Source organism: Antedon bifida, chromosome 5 (genome assembly GCF_963402885.1).
Source record: "Antedon bifida chromosome 5, ecAntBifi1.1, whole genome shotgun sequence".
Lineage (NCBI taxonomy): Eukaryota > Metazoa > Echinodermata > Crinoidea > Comatulida > Antedonidae > Antedon > Antedon bifida.
Window position 1 is genome coordinate 10,478,406 of NC_136230.1, and position 24,917 is coordinate 10,503,322.

At 34.1% G+C, this 24,917-nt stretch overlaps 3 protein-coding genes, 1 long non-coding RNA gene and 3 other non-coding genes across 7 annotated transcripts in view; 6 read left to right on the forward strand and 1 right to left on the reverse strand.

Moving 5' to 3' along the window:
* LOC144842658 (medium-chain acyl-CoA ligase ACSF2, mitochondrial-like) overlaps nucleotides 1-6,062 on the reverse strand; it is a 36,728-nt gene extending 30,666 nt beyond the window's left edge. The window contains exons 1-8 of the mRNA XM_078699159.1: nucleotides 5,939-6,062; nucleotides 4,914-5,042; nucleotides 4,669-4,722; nucleotides 4,111-4,223; nucleotides 3,305-3,352; nucleotides 2,634-2,742; nucleotides 2,363-2,455; nucleotides 1,922-2,073 (exon numbers count right to left, since the gene is read on the reverse strand). Of these exons, the coding sequence (XP_078555285.1) occupies nucleotides 1,922-2,073; nucleotides 2,363-2,455; nucleotides 2,634-2,742; nucleotides 3,305-3,352; nucleotides 4,111-4,223; nucleotides 4,669-4,722; nucleotides 4,914-5,042; nucleotides 5,939-6,043 (803 nt within the window). The 5' untranslated portion in view covers nucleotides 6,044-6,062. The remainder of the gene's footprint in view (nucleotides 1-1,921; nucleotides 2,074-2,362; nucleotides 2,456-2,633; nucleotides 2,743-3,304; nucleotides 3,353-4,110; nucleotides 4,224-4,668; nucleotides 4,723-4,913; nucleotides 5,043-5,938) is intronic.
* A 5,683-nt stretch (nucleotides 6,063-11,745) lies between these two features.
* On the forward strand, nucleotides 11,746-12,810 carry LOC144843300 (uncharacterized). Its single transcript, XM_078700094.1, has one exon. It carries the CDS (start codon nucleotides 11,746-11,748, stop codon nucleotides 12,808-12,810), a length of 1,065 nt encoding a protein of 354 aa, XP_078556220.1.
* Nucleotides 12,811-12,961: 151 nt separating this feature from the next.
* On the forward strand, nucleotides 12,962-13,795 carry LOC144843301 (uncharacterized). The gene has a single exon (XM_078700095.1). It carries the CDS (start codon nucleotides 12,962-12,964, stop codon nucleotides 13,793-13,795), a length of 834 nt encoding a protein of 277 aa, XP_078556221.1.
* A 4,725-nt stretch (nucleotides 13,796-18,520) lies between these two features.
* LOC144842725 (uncharacterized) overlaps nucleotides 18,521-24,917 on the forward strand; it is a 42,647-nt gene continuing 36,250 nt past the window's right edge. Inside the window, exon 1 of the long non-coding RNA XR_013612163.1 lies at nucleotides 18,521-18,580. This is a non-coding gene — a long non-coding RNA (uncharacterized LOC144842725). The remainder of the gene's footprint in view (nucleotides 18,581-24,917) is intronic.
* Nucleotides 20,252-20,358, forward strand: Trnai-uau (transfer RNA isoleucine (anticodon UAU)). The gene is made up of 2 exons: nucleotides 20,252-20,289; nucleotides 20,323-20,358. It is a non-coding gene; the product is annotated as a tRNA-Ile (tRNA).
* On the forward strand, nucleotides 20,580-20,686 carry Trnai-uau (transfer RNA isoleucine (anticodon UAU)). The gene is made up of 2 exons: nucleotides 20,580-20,617; nucleotides 20,651-20,686. It is a non-coding gene; the product is annotated as a tRNA-Ile (tRNA).
* On the forward strand, nucleotides 20,920-21,026 carry Trnai-uau (transfer RNA isoleucine (anticodon UAU)). The gene is made up of 2 exons: nucleotides 20,920-20,957; nucleotides 20,991-21,026. It is a non-coding gene; the product is annotated as a tRNA-Ile (tRNA).

Sequence of the window (24,917 nt, forward strand, 5' to 3'; positions counted from 1 at the left end):
ATGGAGTATCGCACCAGATGCTCTTCTAAAAGGAATATGCTGCAACTGCAAGGAAGGCGATAGGCAGTGTCAAGGACTGAAATGCAGCTGTATTAAGGCAGGATTGTCATGTGTTTCTGCATATGGGGTGTGCTGTGGGCACTGCTCGAATGATTCAAGTGCAAACGAACCTAGTGATGAAGAGGGAACCGATTACCAATAAGTAACATGTGTATCATTATTATCCTTATGTATTTATTATTTATGCAAATTGTATGTATTATATACAGGTATCAATCATTTACAACAATCTGTTAAATGACCTTTAATAAAAACAAAACCATGTTCCAACTTGTTTTCTCTCAGACCTGAAGTCATACATAATTTAGTAAGTGTTTTTTTATATAATATACTGAAATTCTGGACAGAATGGACTATCCTAATTTATGTGGAAAACACAAAATGGGTATATTAACCTTTGACCTCATTTGTAACAGTAAAGATATAGTCATAATGGACCAATTTTATTTGTGGTTCATTTCTAGTATAGTTCTGTGCATTTTGACACTAAGATCAACCCTATATCATACCTTGTTGCGAAGATACAATTTTTAGTATTTTTAAAGAAGGTCAATGACCTTTAACACGAAAAAAAAAAGGATTTCCCCAACCCCTATTCTTCCTTACTTTTTTTGATATATCTGTATACCCATACCTACACAAATCAGTTGACATGCACTTTATAATGTAATATTTGACTTGATAGTTCATTATAAGTATGTGTTAAACCAAACAAGGCCAACAGCCATTAAGTCGCGTGCTACAATGCATACCGGACCGACAGACAGACCGACAGACCGACAGACAGACAGACCGACCGACCGACCGACCGACCGACCGACATAGTGAACTATAGAGTCGCGTCCACGCGACTAAAAATGGGTATATTGACCTTTGATCTGATTTTTGAAGGTCAAGATATGGTCATAAGTGTCCAATTCATTTTTTGTTTAATTTCTGGTATAATTGTGTGTATTTCGACACCAAGCTCAACCATATACCATATTTTGTTGCCAAGATACAATTTTTATGAGGTCAATGACATTCAGATTCAGATTCAGATAACATTTATTCAGATAATAATGAATGAACATATACAAAATAGAAAAAAAGATATTAAAATGAACATAGATAAAGCAGTAATTGGAAGTCATTATTATCATGGATCCCTTCTAGAAGTTAAAAACTTGTCTCGCAGGGACCCACAAACAAAACACATTACCAACAAAAAAACACCCCCAACAAAAATGTTCTCCACCCATATCCTTCCTTTTTTTGGTATATCTGTATACCCATACCTACACAAATCCGTTGAAATAAGCTTCTTTGCAATTTTTTTGCAGATGAACCTTAATATATGGTTACTAATAGGCCATTTTGTAGTTTTAATTAATTAATTTTAAGTTAATCACTTAAAGGGAAAAAACGAAGAAATATTTTCACTTATAAAACGACAAAATAAACAGTCAAAATTGCATATTCGGGTAGAGATTTTTTTGCGATCTAACTTTTGTAAATAACTATTATGTAACATTAAAATGACATATTCAAAATTAAAAAATATTCAGGAGGACAATATATTTAGACGATTAAGCGTCAGTAATGAAAATAATATGATAATTCAATAAACAAAGGAAAAACCTTTGCTGATCATTTGTTTTGTGGCCGGACTGAAAACATTGAGTAGGCCTAATCTTCCGATTGGCCAAGCCAATTGAAGATTGTTTTTTTGTTATTGTTTTTATATTATTTTTGTTCTTATTGATGTACAGCGACGCTGATAAATAATCATAGAAAGTGCGCTATAAGATTTAACAAGGTGCAATAGTGAGGAAATCTGCAAGAGTGCCGTATGCCTAATTACAATACACAATCATGTTACCTTTCATCTTTGATAGTTTGTAAGAATTTCTTGCAATCAAAGGCATCTGCATTAGGGTATATACACGTTGAACCAATAAGAAGTGGACAAACCTGTGTTTGTACAGTGCCATCCACAAATGCCATACTGCCACAAAACACTAGTTTGGTTACCTTCAATGAATAATAATACAGTTTTACATTTTATAATATTATTAATTATTACTAATTATTATCAACAAGTTTTATTATTAATAACATCTAGCATGTTTCTCTTAATCATATCTTGTGCGTTTGACTCTTTCTGTAGAGCAGCAAATAAAGTGCTTTAGATTATTGAATGAATCTCACTCTTTCAAGATTTAAATTTGTATTCATACCTTAAAATAATATGTTAAAACATAAACAAATTTTAACATTCATTAATGTTATATAATTTATTTACTGTATCAGTAATTATTACCTGACTTTCATTACACAATTGGAATAGGCCATAGGCGGGGTTCAACATTCGAAAATGTGAATTTTTTACCAGCTTTGGTGGTCCGGTTGAGCCCTGAAATAAAATACAAAGAATATAATATATATGTATTCGTTGAAAACGGGTACTGGAATGTGTACATTAATTGGTGCGAGTGCGCTGAAACGGTTCAGTTACTTTCAAAAATATAAAATTTTCCGCCTTCAGTTTTTAATTTAGTTAAGAGATATCATACTTTGGAAATAGTACAAACCGATGTCATCAATACACAGCAAATGTCATCAATAGTGACCCTTTTGGCAGCTTCTCTAACCGTGTCTTCATTCCCCGCAAGATACAAATCCTCTAACTTGGTTGTACCACTATAATTCAAAAATACTAGTTCATTCACTTTGATCTTGAATCCAACATGATCTATAAATTTAATTGTGGGGGCTGTGATTGCGGGGAAACTTCCCGACATCTAAAGACAAAGATTCAAGAACATATGGGTAGGGATAAAAATTCACATATATACAAACACATTAACAACAATAGGAATTGCGTAGATCAATGCAGCAAAAAAAAATTCAAAATTATCGACACAGCTACCAATAGCTACAAACTAAAAATAAAAGAAGCCCTACATATAAAATAGAATAACCCATCTCTAAACAAACAAATAACTTGTTACAAAACCAATCTGAATATTTAAATACTCACCTGTATAAAGTTAAATATAACCAACGTCTACGACCGTATTTCAGTGCACTGATGATGTTGTTGGGCGTAACAAATGTTTTTTATCATACTGAATTTTTTTTAAATTTTGTTATCCTGTCGGAAGTTCGGCAACATTATTCACGATATCACCTTAAACACTTCGGTGTCAATCAAGGACTTACAAAAGTTGGAAAAGCTATCTGATCTATTTAAATGTCATACCTTTTATGATTGATGCCTGTAGCTACGATATACCTCAAGTCCGGGAAGCTTAAATAAAAAATATTGCTGTATTTTCCAGTTTCTATTAATTTTATGATTTATAATCATATATCATAATTACAGGCATAAATACAGTTTATCTGCCAAATAGGAATCACAATTACGATTTCAAGAATAATTTTTTTAATGATACTAATCTGCTGTAGATAAATTAAAACAATTACACTTTATGATAATTAGTTAAGGAAATTCCAAAATATATGTACGTGATTGTTAACCTCAAATTTCCAACTGATTGTTTACCTGGATTCTATTAGATTATTCCCCAGATTCAAGTTACTACCCATTATATACAGTGTTCAGTATGCTTCCTAAATTTCAAGTATTAAAGATGTTTCCTAAACATATTTTAGTTACTGTATATTTCTCAGTGTATTAGACAGTTACCTCCATTCACCAGTACAAAAAACATAATAATAAACAATCATAATGATCAGATGTTTTCTCTACTCTGACGCTTGTAGGCCTATGTACTTTCGGTATAATTCAGGTCAATGTAGAAGCCAATGCATTAGAATAACAAGCTATAGATAATTGGCATTTATATTGGTTTTAATTCAAAGATTTTTGTTCGGTCAACGCATATATGTTTTAATGCATTTACATAGTATATATTAATTGTGTTAAAATATGGTAATTTCGGAATTACTATGAAATCATCTATTTTTGGCAAACCTTCTGTAGTGACCATGATTAATAATTGTTGATAATAATGTTGTTAAAAAACATAAATTAGAAGTATTTACTTATTTGATATTATGCTACCAGAAGTGCTAGAGCTCAACCCTGGAATCAGTTTACAAATGTCTGTATACAAGTTTTCTGGACTTCGAGTGAGGAACAAAGCCTTACATGATGTCTGAATAAAAAGAAATTAAATCAATCTTATGTCTATAATCTCCTACTAAATGTAAAAGAGTAAAAAGCTCAGAACTGAAACTAAATGAATACTGTATTCCCTCTTACCCTCTTTTTAGAAGTATAAGTAAAAATTAATCCAACCTTTAGATTGAAAGAAATAGGGCAAAACTTACACATCCTTCCTTGGTGAATGTTCCCACTTACAAAGAGTGAACTGAGCACTAGAACTAGCTTTCAGCAGTATCATATACCAATCCATAACTTAATCTTACATGATAATGTGATACACACGCTGTATTACCGAATTTTTCCATGATACTAGGAAAATATTGTCGTAAGTGGAGATACACTACTGAGAGGCAATTTATTTTGAATTGAAACAATTTCACCAAGTTGAAAATTCAACTGAAATCCACGCAAGAATTCTTTCATTTCGTATTCACCTTTCGTAAAATGTCTCCTATTGTATGCAGGGGATAACCTACTTGCAAAAACACCTGTAAAAGAAAGATAAAGATGATTTTATTTGGTCTAAATTGAAATATATTAATGATATCACTTGTAAGTCAAGACAAGATGTCTAGGCCTATGTCTATTACAAGTTATTTTGGTCATGTTTGTTTTGAGAATTGTTTTAAGAATATTCAAACACGACATAATGCTTATAACCTACAGTAATCTAACTTACTGTTGTTAATCCAATTGCCCTTGCTGCACCAGCGATCAGTGGCAATTCCATGTGATTATACCCAATAATAGCTATGTAATCGTCTTTACTAAGACCAATATCCAGTAGACCAGACGCTAATTCCTCTACCTAAAAGCAACGATTCTAAAAGTATATATTCCTGATTTTTAGGTTCAGGCTTTAGCTTACAGACAGGAATTAAAAAATCATATTTAAATTGATTAAATGTATAACAGAAATCATTACGAAAAAAAACATGAATTCCCAATCAAAGAACTTTGCAAAATTCTTCTATCAGTCAGTCAGACCTTATTTAGGTAGTTCAACCTCATATTACCAAATCTCTAAAAATAAATTCGTTTAATTAATGAAAGTAGCAAATATATAATTTGTTAAATTTACCAGTTAAAGTTACCAGTCATCATGTGGCCGTGGCTTATTATTCACCACCATGAAGGCCAGTAGCTCCGTGAAGATTATAGACAATGCGACAAATGAATAGTATTTAAATCTGTTAATATTAAATATATTAAGTATTAAGAGTATTGACTGATAATAAAACAGCGTTCCATTGAGCTATTTATCTAACTTTATCTATCTCTTCGGATCAATTGGTTCATAAGGTTGTAGTGGGCTCTTTCTACTGGTAATTTACCCATTTATGGAAATCAAACAAATACATCTCTAATTGTCACTCATTATATGGGTTAATACAAACTTTCGACTTAACTAGTTGCATCTATCTCTATCTATTCTTTTCAGATCCAGATGGAATCTCTCTTCTTGTGCAGTAGAATATAAAATAATATATAACGTACATGAACATGTTACATTTCTTTCTTTTTTTTTTCATTTCTAAAAACACAAAAGGTCACCAACAATGCAAAAAAAGTTCTCAAAATGTACGTTTGTTCGAATTACAAAAATAATTTAGGAGGTTGATCATTTAAGACAATTATAGTTATTAATAAGTGTTATATAATATGTAAATTAACTTCTTTAAACGTTGTTAGATGAGTGTATACCTTTCGATGGAAATCTAAAAAATTCAATCTCTCATTATCACTAACAAACACATGCACTTCTCTGTCAGGATGCATTTTAACCCGTTCTTCTAGCAACTCATGCATAGTACGTCTGATAGCAGTAGAGGTTTCCATCATAGATTCTACAAAAAAAAAGTTCATTAGTGAATTGCCATATTATTCTTAATAAGCAAAAAATAAATTTTATATTTCTTGTTCATATTATGTTTAACACGTCCTCTACTGTTAACCAAGTAAGTTAAGAACATAACGCAACGTGATTTGACAAATCGGAAGCTAACCAAGTAATTTCAGAACTCAAAGCAACGTGATTTGACAAATCAGAAGCTAACCAAGTAAGTTAAGAACGTAACGCAACGTGAGTCGACAAATCAGAAGCTAACCAAGTAAGTTAAGAACGTAACTTAACGTGATTTGAACAAATCAGAAGCTAACCAAGTAAGTTAAGAACGTAACGCAACGTGATTTGAAAACTCAGAAGCTAACCAAGTAAGTTAAGGACTTAACTCAACGTGATTTGACAAATCAGAAGCTAACCAAGTAAGTTAAAAACGTAACGCAATGTGATTTGACAAATCAGAAGCTAACCAAGTAAGTTAAGAACGTAACGACTATTGATACTCTGGTCTCTGTACTGCTTTGGTAGTAGATTTAGAAATTATTTCCAGTGCTGAATTTAAGGAATTAAAAAAAGCGAATGCATTAAATATCACGTGAGACTATCACTAGCACTATGATTATGGTAACACACTGAAATATTATATGAGTGGGTGTATTGATGGACGATATATACAATGTTTCTACAGAAAACAAAATAAATTATAACTATATGATAACCATTCTTTCTTTGATGAAAATCAAATGACGTCATGATCAATAAGAGCATTTTAATGCTTTTATTGATACTATTAAACAAGTCGTTGTATCGTATGAATTTAGGAGCTCGGTAACATCTCGTCATGATTCTGTGTTTACATCCTGGATTTCACGATTTTGAACAACCCCCAATAAATTCCACTTTGTTTTTGTAGAACAGCCAACTTCAAAAAAGATAGTGAACTTGCCTTTGTTAATTTTCCTAGAGATAGAAGAGAAAGAAAATAAACACATTGACATTGTTATAAAAAAACTCACAATTTGCTCTCAATGAAACCGTGGATGTAAATGTGAATCAAATGTTCATAAAGTAAGTGCAGCCTCAGTGTCCAAATATTTCAACACAATTATCACCAATACAATAACTTGTATAACAGACAGGAACACATCATTCTTCAAACATATACATAAATATATATAAGATTGTACCAGTACAATATAAATCCTTGGCGAGTGAATGAATATTCAATAAAGTTATATATAATTACATTTCATGGCAGCCAAGGTTTGTCTAATTGTTTACAGAGATAACTAAGAGGCAACTTTAATACGCAACGGTTTTTTAAATAATATTGTGTATATGTAAAACAATTGTGTTGCGTAGCACTGTGTAAATTATATATACTGTCAAATTATTGAAACAGTGATCATATTCGGAACATGATCTCATAATCGCCCTGTATCAACGGTTTTCGGCAAGCAATTGTCTGGACTTTAGGTTGTGGAACTGGTTTTTTAAAATAGTGAATAAGGTTAGTATATCTAGGAAGTAGGTCGGCTATTTAGAAAGATCTCATGCATTATTATATCAGTGAAAGTACTTGGACAAAACAGATTATAGATTATAATTATACTGAATAAAATACTTGTCATTGATGACTGAATAAGCATTCCATAATGGTAATATAGAAATTGTACTGTGTTATCTAAACACTACAGTAAAGTCTATTATTATCTTTTAATAAGTACAATACAGTTGAACCTCCAGTAAGCGTCCACTCTCGGGACCGGGAAAAATGGGCGCTTATGGGAGGTTCTGTCGATAGAGGGCCAAAATCACGTTTTATGGCTATCCAATATTTCTTAAATTCTTAACGCAACGGACCTCTAAATTCTCCAGCTAATTGTATTTTATTGTTTATGATCAGGTAGTTTAGTATCATTTATGATTTCAGACAAATTTTAAAAGCTTTTATCTTATGAAAATGGTCATTCAAATCATCTGTGTAGTTTTCTCATATCTCTTCCTAAAAACACAGGAATAGGCTTATAAATAAAGCTAATATATAAAGCACAAGTACCAAAATTGTATTTTCGGGTGGCCGCTTATGGGAGGTAATTTACCATACAAAAATTCTAATTTTGAGTAAAAAAAAATGGCTGCGGCCGCTTACGGGAAGGTGGCCGCTCGCGGAGGTTCAACTGTATATGATATTTTAAGTAATAGTTTTACTTACTTTTACATACTTACATAATATTTTTGAAGCTGATTGAATATCAAATTCACTCTCATAAACCTTCAAACTCTCCATCGACTTTATTTCCCAACGATATTATTTTCAACTTGGCTGTCTACTGAAATTCCATCATTTACCATTCCGGATTATATCAGTTAGGGACGGCGACGACCAATTGAACGATTTTCTATTATCCTTTATTTAGTGAAAGTAATCTACTTGGACAAAGTAGATAATATAAAAGCAGACAAGCGCTGCCCCTGAGTGAACTGGAATAACAGAAATGAAAACAAAGGAGGCACAAGCTGATGAATAGATATATCTGCATATCAAGCAGAAGGTTCCGGGTTAAAATATCGGTTGGGGCTTGACTTTCGAAGACCTAGGCATTTTTGTCGAACAAATAAATGAAATTAAATGAAAAATACCATCCAATAACCTAGCATAGCATTACATATTTTTGGTATCACACTCTCACATGGGGCCTGTAGCTGAAATACGGTATCGGTCTAAATCTAACAAAGCTAACTTTTACCATTTTTATGCCCTGATTCGCCACTGCTCACTAGGACTATAATACTGCTTAACGGTTTAACTGTAGCATGTTTAGCATTGGTCCTTTATTGAACTAATAACCAATTGTGTTTGTTTGCTAGACCTTTTTTATCATTCGACTCGCAAGTTCATTCTTTCACGTTCGGAACAAAATCCCATGCAACCTGCGTAAATGGAATTGTGCATACTGTAATACTTTTGTTGTAAAGATTTCTGTCGTCCGTTGAGGGCGCGCATGTCATAATATGCTTCGAGTATCGGACGATGTTGAGCGCGCACTCGTTCACAGTTATTGTCATATAAACATGCCTGAAGCGTTCCAATCACCACATATATTATTATGAACATTATAGTGTTTTGGTGAGTTCTGAAATATTATTAACCTTATTACTTGTTTTTATATAAACCAGAAACTGAAAATCAACAGACGTAATGCTAAAGGAAATCTAACCAGACAAGGCAACGCACTGAAGAGGATGCTTGCATCGGAAAACCCAGATTTGGAAGAGATTAAAAGGAAGGCAGATTTATTAGAGGACTTCTTTGCCGCAGTAGAACGAAAGCATAACGAATTAATCGAACTTGTGGAGGGCGAGGAAGACTACAACACAGAAGAGAAATGCAGGATTGTCAGGACCAGTTCTTGATTGAAAAGGAACAGACAAGAAACAGTATTAAATCTTTAGAAAAGAAACTAAATGAGACTGTTGTTTTAGTAGATGACAGTAATGTGAATAATAGTAATGTTATTAATGATGAAATTTCAAGTAATCAAAATGATATCCATGATGATAATGTTAGTGATGTTAATTTAAGTGATCCTGCTATTGATGTTGATAATGTGAACGATAATAATGTCATTAACCCTAACTTATCCACAGCCAGTAGTAGTTCGTTGGACACGCCTTTAATTGGGAAGGCTTGTTACGGGCAATTGCTCTACCCCGCAGCCAACCGAAAAAATTCAGAGAAGACCCGCTACGGTACCATGCATTCATTACAGCATACAAGAGTACTGTTTCTCAAGTCCCATATGATATTGTCAAATTACAACATCTACTCTCTTTATGTGAGGGTGCTGCATATTCTTCGATACAGTATTGTGTCCTTAAACCAGCTGAAGAAGGCTACATAGCAGCCATTAGAAAGCTAAAAGAGAAGTTTGGGGACCCCAACATAATAACCAAGGCCTGGACTGATAAAATACTGAAGCGAGAGATAGTCACCCTCGATACACTCGGAGATTTTGCAGATGACCTAGGAAACTGCTACGGAACCCTAGAAGCTTTGGGGAAACTCTCGGAACTGGATACCATGGAGGGATTATCCAAAGTTGTGCAGATTTTACCGATATTCCTCCGAAACAAGTGGAAAGACGTCAATATCAAGTTGAAAGAGAACCATACCATCGCTATACTCAAGCATCTACTTGAATTCGTCCAGAAGTCTAGGGACAAAGAGGAAGATCCAGTATTTGGAAGGGTGCTAACCGCTAAGAAACCAGAAAAGGATAAACCTATCTAAAGGGATCACACCAAAGAAATCACCGACCACCAACAACTATGACCCTTACAGATACAAAAGACAGCAAGAAACTACCTCGGATGTTGGGCCGATGAGAACCATGCTGCTCACTGATGGAATGAATAAACTACACATAAAGGGCCACGAAGACAGCATTGTTTTGAAAACTGTGGAACACGGAACAACCACTGTTCCTGGACGGAGTGTAAACGTACAAATATCGGCAAGAGGTGAGACTCACAACAGATATTACCTTGACGATGCGTTTTCTTCGACCTTGTTAACACTGGGGAGCTACTCGTACCCCACAAGAGAGATCAAAGAGAACTACAATTACCTGAAAGATGTCCCCTTACCAGAAATAACTGACGCACTTCCTTTAGTCTTGATAGGAGCTGACAACGTACATTTGCTTACGCATAGAAGCCCAATGATACAGCTAGGCATTAACTCTCCAGCAGCAGTACATACAGTGTTTGGATGGACATTGCATGGTCCAGTTCCTATGCCTTTGACCAAGCCACCGGTCACTGTAACAACCTTCACCCTATGCGAGTCATCACAACTGAAATCTGGTGTTAGAAGGCTTTAGCAGGTGGAAGAACTTCCTCCTAGTAAGGCAGCGACTCGTTCTCGACTCGACCAAATGGCAGTGAACAATCTCGAACATTCCACACACTTGATTCAAGTAGATGGAGTGAACCGTTATGAGGTTCCCCTGTTGCGTGATAACATCGGTACACGATTCCGATCTGGTGTTGAGTCGGTGATTCCACACATGAGGAGAACGGAGAGGTGCTACAACCAGAAGCCTGAAAGACGTGAGAAACACAACCAATTAATCCAGAAGCTAGTCGACGATAAACTAGTGGTTACCAATGGTTATCTCTGTTATTTGGATCTACCTGCAGCCCGTGCTGCGCTACTTATCCACTCCAGAAACTAGCTATAGAGCATGGTGGACATTATCCAGAAGTGAAAAGATCCGTCATGGAGGCCTTTTATGTTGACAACTGTTTGGATAGCATGAAATCTACAGAATAAGCTGAAATCTATGTGCATGACATCAGGACTGTACTGAGCATGGCTGGCTTCAACGTTAGACAGTAGGCTAGCAATAAACCGGAGGTTTTGAAGGGATTACCTGAAGAAGCACTCTCATCCTGCACTATATTAGAGTTCCAACAAGACACTAATGAAGCAGATGCGCTGGGATACTGGATCTGACTCACTTACATACCGCCAGAATCACGACCATCAGATGTTGTAACAATGCGATATATTTACCGGACACTGGCAAGATAATACGACCCCATTGGCTTCCTGGTTCCATTCCTTATTAGGGGTAAGCTTATAGTCCACGATTTGTGGAATATGGATAACATCGATTGGGACAGAGAAATAACTAACTCCGAGCTTCGAGCCTCCTGGGTCCAATGGGATGAAGAACTTAAGTACATCGATTGGTTCAACATCTCGAGACGATATCTCACACTGAAGGATGCCACTCACCAGTTACATGTCTTTTGCGATTCTTCCGAAAGAGCTTATGGTGCAGTCGGCTACATTCGCGGAGAGCGAGATGGAAAAGTGGAGACCGCATTCGTTATTATAGCCAAATCCAAGGTTGCTCCTAAGAAACAGTTAAGCATGCCAAGATTGGAACTCTGCGCCGCACTGGCTGGTGCGAGACTGATGGACTTCATGGAACAAACCATAAAGATTCCTATTAGTACGAGGCACCTGTGGAGCGATTCCACAATGGTACTGACGTGGCTCACTTCAGAAACCTGTAGATTCAAGGTCTTCGTCGGAATTCGAGTAACAGAAATAAACCACTTAACCAAAGACATGACCTGGCACTATGTGCCCACACAAAGCAGAATGTGGCAGATGATATCACGAGAGGCAAGCGACCACAGGTGGAAATATGGACAGTCCTTTCTAACTCAGGCTACAGACCACTGGCCAATGATGCCCAAACTCCAAGATCAACCTGGTGACACAGAAGTCAAGAAAAGTGTTTTCTGTGGGCTAATCAATGTTGATGCTACAGATGAGATCAGCCACCTAAAGGACTTTGAAGCACTGTTGCTCCACCTCGGCCGGAAGTTTGATGGGGCGGCCCCTCAACAAATTGAGAATGAAGCCTGGAAAATAGTACAACGATGCTGTTTCCCAGAAGACGTTACAGCACTGAAAACTGGAACCTCACTACCTACAGGTAGTAGACTGAAGCAATTAAGTCCAGAATGGGACAATGACGCTGGTCTTATAAGAGTAGGTGGACGATTGAGTGAAGCAAATGCTATACAAGAGCAAATGAAGCACCCAATCATTCTCGATCCAAAGCACTACATCACAAAACTTATTATCCGACATACCGACGCTACATCCTGGACCAGAACGTGTTTTAGCGGACCGGATTCTCAGAGGTAGAGAAGCTGTTAAAGGACAGCAACGACTATGTCAAGAATGTCAGCGGTGGCGAGCAAAGCCTACCATTCCTCGGATGAGAGACCTGCCGGCCGCAAGATTACAAATATTCAAACCCGTTTTCCATTGCACCGGGATCGACTGCTTCGGACCCATGTCTGTGAAAGTTAGACGGAGAACAGAAAAAAGATGGGGAATAGTCTACAAGTGTACGTGTATGACAGTTGGCGCCATCCATTTAGAGCGTTTGGATAGCATGAATACGGAAGAATTCTTGTTGTCGTTCCACAGATTTGTTGCGCGAAAGAGCCAACCAGCTAAGATTTTCAGTGATTGTGGAACTAACTTCAAAGGTGGAGACAAAGAACTCCAGTCAGCCTTCGACCTGATGACAGCTGATCTTCGAGACAAACTACGACCGTTTCAAGTAGAATTCCTTTACAATCCTTCTAACGCTCCTCACTTTGGAGGAATATGGGAGAGAGCGGCGAGGAGCGCGAAGACAGCTCTCAGAGTAGCACTAAGTAACCAGCTAGTTACAGAACCAGTTCTAATGACCCTGCTTATAGAAGTTGAAGGTATACTAAACTCAAAACCACTAGGTTACGTATCAAATGACTCTAAGGATGTCAACGCGGTTACACCCAACATCCTTCTGATGGGGCGGCTAGATCCAGTTATGCCACAAGTAATATATACAGAACATGATCTTCTGACAAAGAAAAGATGGAGACACAGCCAGGTGCTGATTAACCATTTCTGGAGACACTTCATCAGGCATCACTTGCCGAACCTGCAGGTCAGACAGAAGTGGTGGAGGGAGTCGGAGAACTTGCAAGAAGACACGGTCGTCCTTATCATGGACAACCTACTTCCCCGAGGCCAATGGATAATAGGACGTATAACCAAAGTTTTCCCGGAGAGGATGGCAGAGTGCGCTCGGCCGAAGTACTCGTTAAGGGCAAGACATATGTACGCCCTGTTGTAAAACTGATCAAACTCCCAGAGCTTCAGTAACCGTTCAAGAGTTTTTTATTAGATACCTTGTATTTACAGGTCTTAAAATGATAGTTTACTTAGTACCTAAATTTAGGGGCGGCTGTTGTAAAGATTTCTGTCGTCCGTTGAGGGCACATATCATAATATGCTCCGAGTATCGGACGATGTTGAGCGCACACTCGTTCGCAGTTAATGTCATATAATAATGCCTGAAGCGTTCCAATCACCATATATTATTATGAAAATTATAGTGTTTTGGTGAGTTCTGAAATATTATTAACCTTATTACTTGTTTTTTTTATATGAACCAGGAATTCTGGTAATAGGCTGTAATTGTTGATAAGAAGATTTAAAAGTTAAATTTTAGTCAGTTTAGGTGACGTCTTCTCTAGGCCGTCGCATGTTGTTTCCATTGTTTTGTATTCAGCGAGAGCCTCTATCGCTCGGACAGGTTGGGTCACGTGACCCGTATGCTAATATTACCGGTACTATTGCTAATTATCCGTTTCTATTTATTTTGTATTTGTAGTGATAAATGAACACACACACATTGCCAAATTGCCACATTGACACCTTGCCACTCTGCAACCTCAACACCAATACTGTAGAGGATTACCTATTAAAAGTTACCTTGAGTTGTACATGCTGACTACTTGTTTCATTCCGTCTGTCATTCTACCTAACTACTACCTAACCAAATATAACAGTACTTACATACCTTTCTACAACTTTAATTGTGTTTTTAGTAACCAAAACTTTCGTTTGTTACAAATGTAATGTAGTGATATAGGCCTAGATTTATAATTGAAGAATCAACCTTAGTATCACAATTCAATTGAGTTCACCAATTTGCCCCAGAAAGGTCGAGAGAAGAGATTGTCCAGATGTTTTAATGTCCACTAGGCATAATAATTAGTTCTCCAACGACCACAGTTGTTTTGACCTATGATCTTTCCCATCGTAAAACTATTAGATATTGTTACTTTTAAAGCACAGATTTGACATGGCCAATTCGTCATTGTAACCCAACACATCCAAAATGTGCCTGGACAAACTTTAGATCCAATGGTTAAGCCCAGAGATGATGTAATGACATATGGTAATGAACAGAAGCCGATATACCCCCAAGTTTCAGAAGAACCCAGACACCAGATACCGACACTTCTTCAGAAGCACATCTACAGCCACACCTCACTTACAGCATCATTTATACTTTGTTCCTGTTTCTTTATTACCATATTATCCTGTATCATTCCTGAATTTATATTATATTGTGTGGTATACCGTATTACTGAAAAAACAATTGTGATATTTCAATCAACCTAGCGAGTAGATTCTTTAATACAGTAAAACTTCATACATTATAGTACATGGTGGAATATTATTAAATCGTTATTAATGATTTTGTATTTGTTCAAGATTACGTTTTTTTCGTTGTTTTCGTAACATTCTATCCATTAGAGGTAAAATCCGATAGCAAATGAAACTCAATCATTAGATGATTTTAGATGTCCTACGAAAGAGTGTCAATATTATAAAACGTTGAAGATGAGGAAATATGTGAGAAAAAATCGCCTCGTCCGAGATTCGAACCCGGACTATTCTACTTGATATGCAGACAACTGAGGGCTTCGTGGTACTGTATGAATATTTCACACATTTCTTAATAGCTTTCTTCTTTGTTCACATTCTTTCATAATTAAGGTTATATGAATAGTCCCACACACCCCGCCCCCATCATCATCAACAACTTTAATCATAAAATGATTATCATATTGGCCATTATGCGGATTTGAGGTATTTCCATGATAACTTTCTTGAAAACGACCTCTATTGACTTGAATGTCATTTAACATAATTATTTACTCCACTTATCAGGATACGGTTGGTACTTAATTCAAAACAATTACTTATTGACCTGGTACCAGACCGTTGTACAATTGTTAACATATATAGTATCACAGGTTGCGACTAATGGCATAATTAGGTTCTCTATTCAGAGATGATTGATCTATGGCTTTGTTAACTAGGCGTGATCCTACTTATATACTGAATTAAGTACTCAGATTGTCATTGATGACTGATACGCATTCCATAATGGTAATATAGAAATTGTACCGTGTTATCTAAACACTACAGCATTGTATTAATATTTATTTTAAGAAGTATAGGCCTATATGCTATTTTAAAAATAATAGTTACTTTTGCTTATTTACATAACATTGTTGAAGCTGATGTAATATCAAATTCACTCTCATAACCCTTCAAACTCCCCATCGACTCTATTTCACAACGATATTCTTTTTAACTTGGCTGTCTTGCCCACCGAACTTCCATCATTTACCATTCCGGATTATATCAGTTAGGGACGGCGGCGATTTTGTATTGTCGTTTTATTCACCAATATTTCTTGGAAATTTGTAAATAATATTTTAGTTTTATAAAGCGCATACTTATTATAATAATATTCCAATTAACTTAATTTTAAATTATTACTTTAACAAGATGATTTTTTTTTTACTATTATATTTTTATGTCAACAATTTTAATGTACATATTTTATATGCTATACATTTGTATTGAATATCCAATATCGTATGTGTTTGTGTGTATTTGTATGTTTTATCATAGGCCCAAGATCAGGTCCTTCATTGAAGTGACTGGATACCACCACAAAAAATTGGTAATAAATATAACTTAAACATAACTAGAATACTGTATTGCATTACCTTAATTAAAATAAAATATTTTTTTCATCATTCTAACAATGCAATTGAATTAAATTAGAATTAGATTAGAATGTAGATATATTTATTGTTATACAATTTGATTTGATATTTCACGTAGTTTATATTGTATATCTACGTTTTGTTATTGTTTAAGCATATTTATTATACAACCACATTCGGCTTTAAAATACCTGAAACCGAATATTATATTATATTGTTTATAATAATTAGTAGTATTTACACGATGTTATTGCTGTTGAAACAAATAAATGAACATCTGGTTGGTAGTTGTTAAAGTACCAGTGCTAACAATAATTTCACTGTCCGAATTACCTTATCATAATTAGGCCTACACTTATGCTGGTTGTATAACTGTCAAATATTGAATTCGAAAATGATTGCACAATTGATGCACTTAAAGACGAAATAGTAGTGTATTGCGATGTGTTTACTCATTTAAGAAGTTAATACTTAATGCAAGAAACAGATAAATGTTCCTAATTGGTTTATGTAATTACACGACAATTACAGACCTAATGGAAAACGCAATAGGAGCAAGTAAATACAAAACAAGAAGACAACAAGGTTATTCTCGATTTGTTTTTTACAATAGTCTCGTTACTAAGAGGTGTTTGCTATTTAAATAGATGCCAATTCAAAGTCAAAAGAATACCAGTAACATAGCACTAATAATTAACCTTCTACCAATTGATAAGTAGGCATATAGATTGACTTTTGTAATATAACATAATTTCTTGCACATCTGGTGTGTTTATTGGGTGTTTTGTTTGTTTGATAATTCCCATTCAATAGATGTATTACATTTACGTGTAGGGTCTATAATAAAAAACATATTTTAAATATCACTTGTCAAATAATATACATAATATAAATATAAATATTTGAAAATACACAGGAACAAAAAATCATTTTTTTATTCCTATCATTATTAATTATTACCCCAATGTTTTTTTCAAACTATAATTTACAGTTCTAAAACACTTTGGGCCCTAAAGACATGACAATGTACAAAAGTTCGATTTCTACTCTAATTCAATATCAGAATTACGGATTTATTTACGTTCTCTATATCGTCCATACAGTGTTCACTAATGCGCATGTGTATTAATATTTTTATCTACTTTTCGTGAAGTGGAAAAATGCGCAACCATTTATAGCTTAGGAATGTTCAATTCGCGCGAATATTATTCGCTAATGGAAAAGAGGCTTTATTAGGCGTGATTAATATTTAAAAATTCCACTTATATAGAATACGGTAGTTCATTGTAAATTTTAAACATATTCGTTAATTGCAATCTGACAGAGTAATGAATAGTACTAGTTTATTTTAGATTAATTACATCAACGGAATTATTTTCATTAATCCTTCACTTTAATTAAATTAATCTCAATAAACACAGCTTTTTGGACATTCATTATTTTTGGCTGGATTTATGAATATGACAATAAGCGCAACGGGATACCCGTCGTCATTGGCTAACATCTGACGGCACTTATGTCCTACAAGAGCCAAGCCTCTTGCTATAATGGCAAAATCTCTGTTTATTATCGACCCCCATGTTGCTACTTAACGTATACTGTTAACAAAAAAAGCAATGCTTTACTTGGTTTGACTTCTAAGTAGCGCCATAGAAGCCGGATTTCTTCCAGTCTAGTCGTAGTGTTATGCTCCGTTTCGACGAAACTAGGCTTACAGCTACATCTGGTTTAATTGCGCCCACCATTGAACAACACACTAGGCCTAGAGAGAGTCTTACAGTGTCAAGTACCGTGCTTAGTTGGGTGCGAACTCCAGGCCTAGCCTATGATATCATAAATATACACAGCACACAATTTTAATAACATATTGACAAAGCTAACTGATAGTGGAAGTTGTTATTAAAAGTGAATTATAACATTTATTTTGTTTGTATTTCTTAGTTGATTTATTCTATAGGCCTATTGGATTAAATATTGGGAAATATATGTATGTAGATCTATGTAATTGTGGGATTATAAGAGTTTATTTTGTGCATTTAGTTAAGGTAAGTAGTTTTTTTAATAATGTTAATTTACATTTATTATGAACATCTTGCATAATAAACAATATGTACTGTCTTTTATATTCAGCTTCAATACAATGCAATTAAGTACGTCTCTAGCAGCCTAATCTAGATCTTTTTAGTCGCGTGGACGCGACTCTATAGTTCACTATGTCGGTCGGTCTGTCGGTCGGTCGGTCTGTCGGTCCGGTATCACTATGCGTTTTAGCACGCGACTTATGGCTGTTGGCCTTGTTCTACATTACGTCTTGTCCATGATTTTTACTATATTTGTTAAATTGCGCAATTAAACACACAACTCATCTGAACAGCTAGCAAATCTACAATCAATGTTGAGAAAGACTAACCAAAATGGTTATTCCAATCAAACATGGAGGTATAAGTAACCTCCATGATTCAAGTAAATACAATTATTGTAGGCCTATAAAAAATGTAACTACGTTTCGGCTATTTATTTTAATGTTATGTATGTTATTGTGATCGAAAAGTAAAATAAAAAATAATTTTACTCTTTCCTGGTTATTTCTGATAATCGGGACAATCGGGAGATTAGAATGTCTGCCGGTACATAAAGCATTCAAAATATTACAGTTTTTATGGGTATGTGTGGGTCAAAGAGTGGCTATGAAAGACTTTCAGACTGGGAAGTTTGCGCGTATTAACTCGCATTCTATTTCCTTGTGTAGACCAATCACCTTTCATCTCTACTTGCCAATATTCTCCAGAAGACGGCTGTACATAGCAACATGAACGTGGAGTCATTTTCAACTATACTTTCCTTTTGGAAACACACATTAATTAAATGTGGAAGTAGTGAATTCAGAAACTAACTTTATTGGAAAACATTGTCTGAAATGCAAACTATAAATCGTCTTATTGTATTATAACAGTCTTCATAATTTAACTCCTAACTATCTCAATGATATATTTAGATTTTGTAATAATACATTCAACCTTAGGCATAGTTACTTAGGCTAAATGTTGTTCTGCCTTAACCTGAGTCTATATTTAAAAAACTTAGCATTGCATATAAAGGTGTACTTGAATGGAACATAATTATAAATACTTTAATTGATGATTATTAGAAATTTCGAAATTGGAAAATGTATACTAGTATAGATATATTTCTAAATTAACTTTACAAAAATTAGATTACTGTATTCTTACACCTTGATAATGTAAACACAATACAACTAAAGTTGTATTGTATTCCACAGTGACTCAGTCGGTTAGCGCGCCGTTATACAGTACATGGCTTCGCCCTCACTAATTATAATAGTCCTAGACTTCAATGAATTCTATTTGATGGCAAATAATTGTAACAAAATTTGCGACTACATTCGATTGTTGAACCAAACTATCTAATCTGTACGATAGTAAAGCCTCCTGAAGAAACAAGCAACGTTTCCAACAAGTTAATTTTTGGTTTTTCCAAAAGAAAAATATACTAATATTTATTCTGTTTAAAAAAATAAATAATTAGTAAAAAAAATCGATTTAGATGTTTAGTGGTTAAACCTGTTCCCCAGTGGCTCAGTCGGTTAAACTTAATATTTTTCCTAATTAATAAATCATGTAAATCATTTTTTAGAACTTGTCACGTAATATGAAAACAAAAATCTTTGTGATTTGAGATATTTTTTAATTATATGTTCCCCAGTGGCTCAGTCGGTTAGCGCGCCGTACTTATAAACCGTACATGGCTTCGCCCTTACTGGTAGGTAATGCGGAGGTCGAGAGTTCGATCCTCTCCTGGGGAAAATGTTTTTTTTATAAAAAAAATTATTTTAAAGAAAAAAATAAATTAAAAAAACCTTGATAAGTGGAATTATACTACCTTATAATAAAAATATGCGGTTTATCTGATCATTGTCATTTAGCATAAAACTATTTAACTATTTAATACCTTCTGCAAAAGCAAATCACGTAATACATTACACACACGTTTTGTGTTGTATTGAGATTTTACACAGGTATATGTTCCCCAGTGGCTCAGTCGGTTAGCGCGCCGTACTTATAAACAGTACCTGGCTTCGCCTTTACTGGTAGGTAATGCGGAGGTCGAGAGTTCGATCCTCTCCTGGGGAAAGTAATTTTTTATATTAAAAAAATTATTTTTAAGAAAGAAATGAATAACAAAAATCCACGATAAGTTGATTTAAACTACCTTATAATAATAAACGGTTTATCTGATCATTGTAATTTAGCATAAAACTTAATACTTTACCTAATTAATATATTCTGTAAATAATTGTTTTAGTGCATATTACGTAATACTAAACAAACGTTTTGTTGTATTGAGATTGCATACAGGTATATGTTCCCCAGTGGCTCAGTCGGTTAGCGCGCCGTACTTATAAACAGTACATGGCTTCGCCCTTACTGGTAGGTAATGCGGAGGTCGAGAGTTCGATCCTCTCCTGGGGAAATCTTTTTTATATATTGTAAAAATATTGTAATTATTATTTTAAATATTCCTTACATAAATTCCCGCTATTCGAAAGTGTTGCTGCATATTTCCTCATACTTTTTGCGATGATGATAAAACATGTGGAACCTAATGTTAAGGAATGATCGATTCCCGCGAATTGCCTTGAAAAATCACTGTTACCACGTGAAAATTCAGTTCATTTTTTGGCCTATGTATTCAATGTATTCATTTTAATGTGAAAGTCAAGATGTGTTTTAGCCTAATCTATTGAAGAAATAATTTAATTAATTAATTTTCGTTAAAATGAGACTTTTAAAATAGCAGGCCTAGATTTTATTACAGATGTTCAAAATTGTTTCGATCTACTCAGTGCAATCATGGACCTATAGGTCCATGGTGCAATCTTAACCACAATGACAAACTGGACCGTTAAACAAATCGAATTACATGGCGTTTTACAAGGTTGCGCCTGCGCCCTCAATACAATAACTTTTTATTTTAACCAACATTTTACTAGAAATCCAGCATTTAATACTCGGTTTTAGTATCATAGGCTATATGGTTAGGCCTATAATAAAATTTCATTTATTATTTTTTTATTTTATAGAAATACACCTTTTTTACACCCTACATTAAATTTGTGTAGAAATGTAGATTCAAGTTTCCAATATAACATTTTGTTTTAATACTAAATATATTTGTATCTGAGCAAACCTGTCTGTACATTACTCTACAACCTCTTGCGCCCTCAAACCTAAACAGAAAACATCCCAGTCACAGTGTAGACTATGATGTGTTTTCAGGCTATGGAATATCTTTTATTGTAAGTGATTTTTGGTAAATTATAAAATTTTCCTTTGTATTAGTAACAATAAATAAGTTTACCCTGTAATGTTTTAGGTTTATTGATTATTGTATATAACTGTATCATTGCAGTTGATTGCAGTATTATGAAAGAAATGGCATTTATGAAAAAGTATTTTTATGGCTAATCTGCTCTGATATGCAACTGAAAATTATGTAGAACACCAAACATACAATGATTCTTTCTATCTATAAAATTGATTTTTTTTAAATGTTGACCCTTCTATACACAATACATGCAAAATGAAGATTAGATAATTTTGCAGTTATTTAATTCGATGGAAAATAAAACGGGAAAAATGGTTTCACTTAGGCCTATAAAATAATAAAATAAACATTTACATTTAATCGAAAACCTAACTTTTGCTTTAAATTTCAATTTCAATATATTTTTGTTTTTATTCAATCATTTGAAGTAAATAACTATCCTATGTGGCATATTCAACAAATGGGGACAATATATAGTTTACCAGTTTGCCATTGTGAAGTATGTAAGTTTTCATCTGTCGAAGTTTGTTGTAATGTTATAATGAAATTTTCTTATAATATCATTATTTAATAGTATATTAATTCATTGGACGTGTCTATTATCTTTCTGTAATTCTGAGGTTGATGTCCAGCAGTTAAGAAAACGTCCGAAGTTAAGTCAAGTTACATTTCTGACCGCCGTAACATTGTCTTAAACGTTAAATTTACCACTGCATCTACAATAATATAATGTACTAAAAGATCTGATTTCTTTGCACAAAGTACTTTCACCCACATGGAACAGTAATACGAACCAATCTCTAAAGAACTTCTTAATGCCGCTTCCATTCGCCGTCCCTTTTTGTCTTTGAATTTCTTCAAGAGTTTCAGGTGTGCCATACACGTTTTTCTTAACTGTCGGCGTTCCTTTTTATGGGATTTTGTTACCTGGCCTGAAGGTCGTAGGAATTGTGATTGACGGGTCGTGATAATTATTAACTAAACTATAACCGAGCAATATTAATGAGCCAATATTCCCACACTCAAATTTGATTTTATTCAAATTGTGTCAAGTCGTATAGCTTACGGCTGGGCATGTTCTAATTCATGTGCGGCTTAGGCCTAGTGTTTCTATAAAATTAAAATAATATAAAATAATGTACAATAAAAAATTAGGCAGTCTAACCAATAATTTCTGTTAAATAATGTAAGCCTACAATAAAAACAAAAATGAGGTAGGCTTAGGCTAACCAATCATTCTTTTTAAAACGAGCTTCTTCTTTACATTTCACAAAACAAACAAAATCAGGCACACACTTTTACCACCTGGCTGCCTATTTTGTATATATTCAACATCTCTCAACTGAGCTTAAAGATGTTTCATTAATATATTTATACACATTCAGTAAGACCGTAATCATTCTTTAGTTTGTATGTAGTTTCTGAATGAAGATTTGATTTCTTCGTTTTTCTACCAAACTAAAACGGATTGCTAAAAATGATTTATTTAGATCACTCAAACGTTAAAAAAAAGACAAGTTAGTAATAATTTCATTTGTTTAGGAATGTAAGAATCATTATTATTTTATTAATTATAGTTTATCAAGTAATAAAACCAGTGTAGTTTAGCTGTTATGATACGTATTATAGTTTGTCTACTTATTTCAAAATAGCAAGACAATAGTGTACAAAGTACCAGTAAATTACCAGTATTTTGTGTTTTCCATTTCTTTACTTTTAATAAAGAATTCTCTTCCACTTTACAACTTCAGTTCGTCTCATTCAGATACTTAGTTTCGGTGACACATATTTTGGCATGATTTAAAATACCATTTGTTATTTCTTATTTGTTTTTATTGGTTTCCGCAATTTTGTAGGCCTATTCATACGAATCTTCTGTCGTCTTCCTTTAAAAGGTGATTCACTTTCAGTTTCAGAGACCACACTAATGTCCTAAAAATACTTTGGCAAAGGTTGTTAATTTCAAACATTGTATTCTTAGCAAATTACTAAAGGTTATCAAACTTGATTTTAGTCCCACCGTGTTATTACACTAACTTACCTAAACGTGTTTTCTTATTCCTTTCTGTGGGCCTAGGGGGAGTTACAACAAGGTAAACACACGAGCAGGGAGCCGTCAATGTTCACTCAAAACTCTGCTTCGAACTTCTTTCAGCTGCTTGTGGAGAGAATACGTTAATTGGTTTAATGTAGGTAATACCACAATTATTCCCGGAAATATAATAATTCAATCTCTTTATTAAATAATTCACTAAATAAATACATATTAATGTTCAATTTTTTTAAACCTACACCTACAAATTGCGGGATCGTTCGTTAGTAGGGAATAGTGGAATTACAATTTTAAATTGTACTTTCACTTTTCCCTGGTTTTAGTAATAATTGTTTACAATTTTTTTAAATAATACTGTTTGTGGATATAAAATGATACAAGAAACCGGTTTTTTGTGGTGGCATAATTTTGTTAATTGTACTATTTCTATTTATAACGCTTATTTAATGTAGGTCTGCATGTCTGATAGGTCTGTCTTTATTAGTTTTGTTATTTTTCCTATGTTTATACTAACTCTTAGCTTAATGATTTTGAATACCAAAAGTACTACTGTACACTTTTTGTTTTGTTATGCCCAATTCTATAACAAGGCTCGCCATTTGTTCTGCCATTCGTAATGTTGTTTCCTTAGTATTAATTGAACATGGTCGACCATATAGACTTATGATTAATATATAAACTAATTACAGGCCTAAGCCTACAACTTTTCAATTTTAAATATTACTACTTATCTTTATTGTTCGGCTTACTGTTAGGCATAATAGAGGATCCATGCTTAGAACTACATTGGCTAATGTGTGTAAATCGCATTAGGCTAATGAATCTTTGCCTTCTTGATTAATATTTTTATATTCATCGTTGTATAGTATAGGAATAGTATTTTGACCTTACATTTAAAAAATTTAAATTCTAAACAAGAGATTAAAGAATAAATCCTGTCATTTTAGGTCTAAGAAATTCAATTAGCTATGAAAGCAACCGAG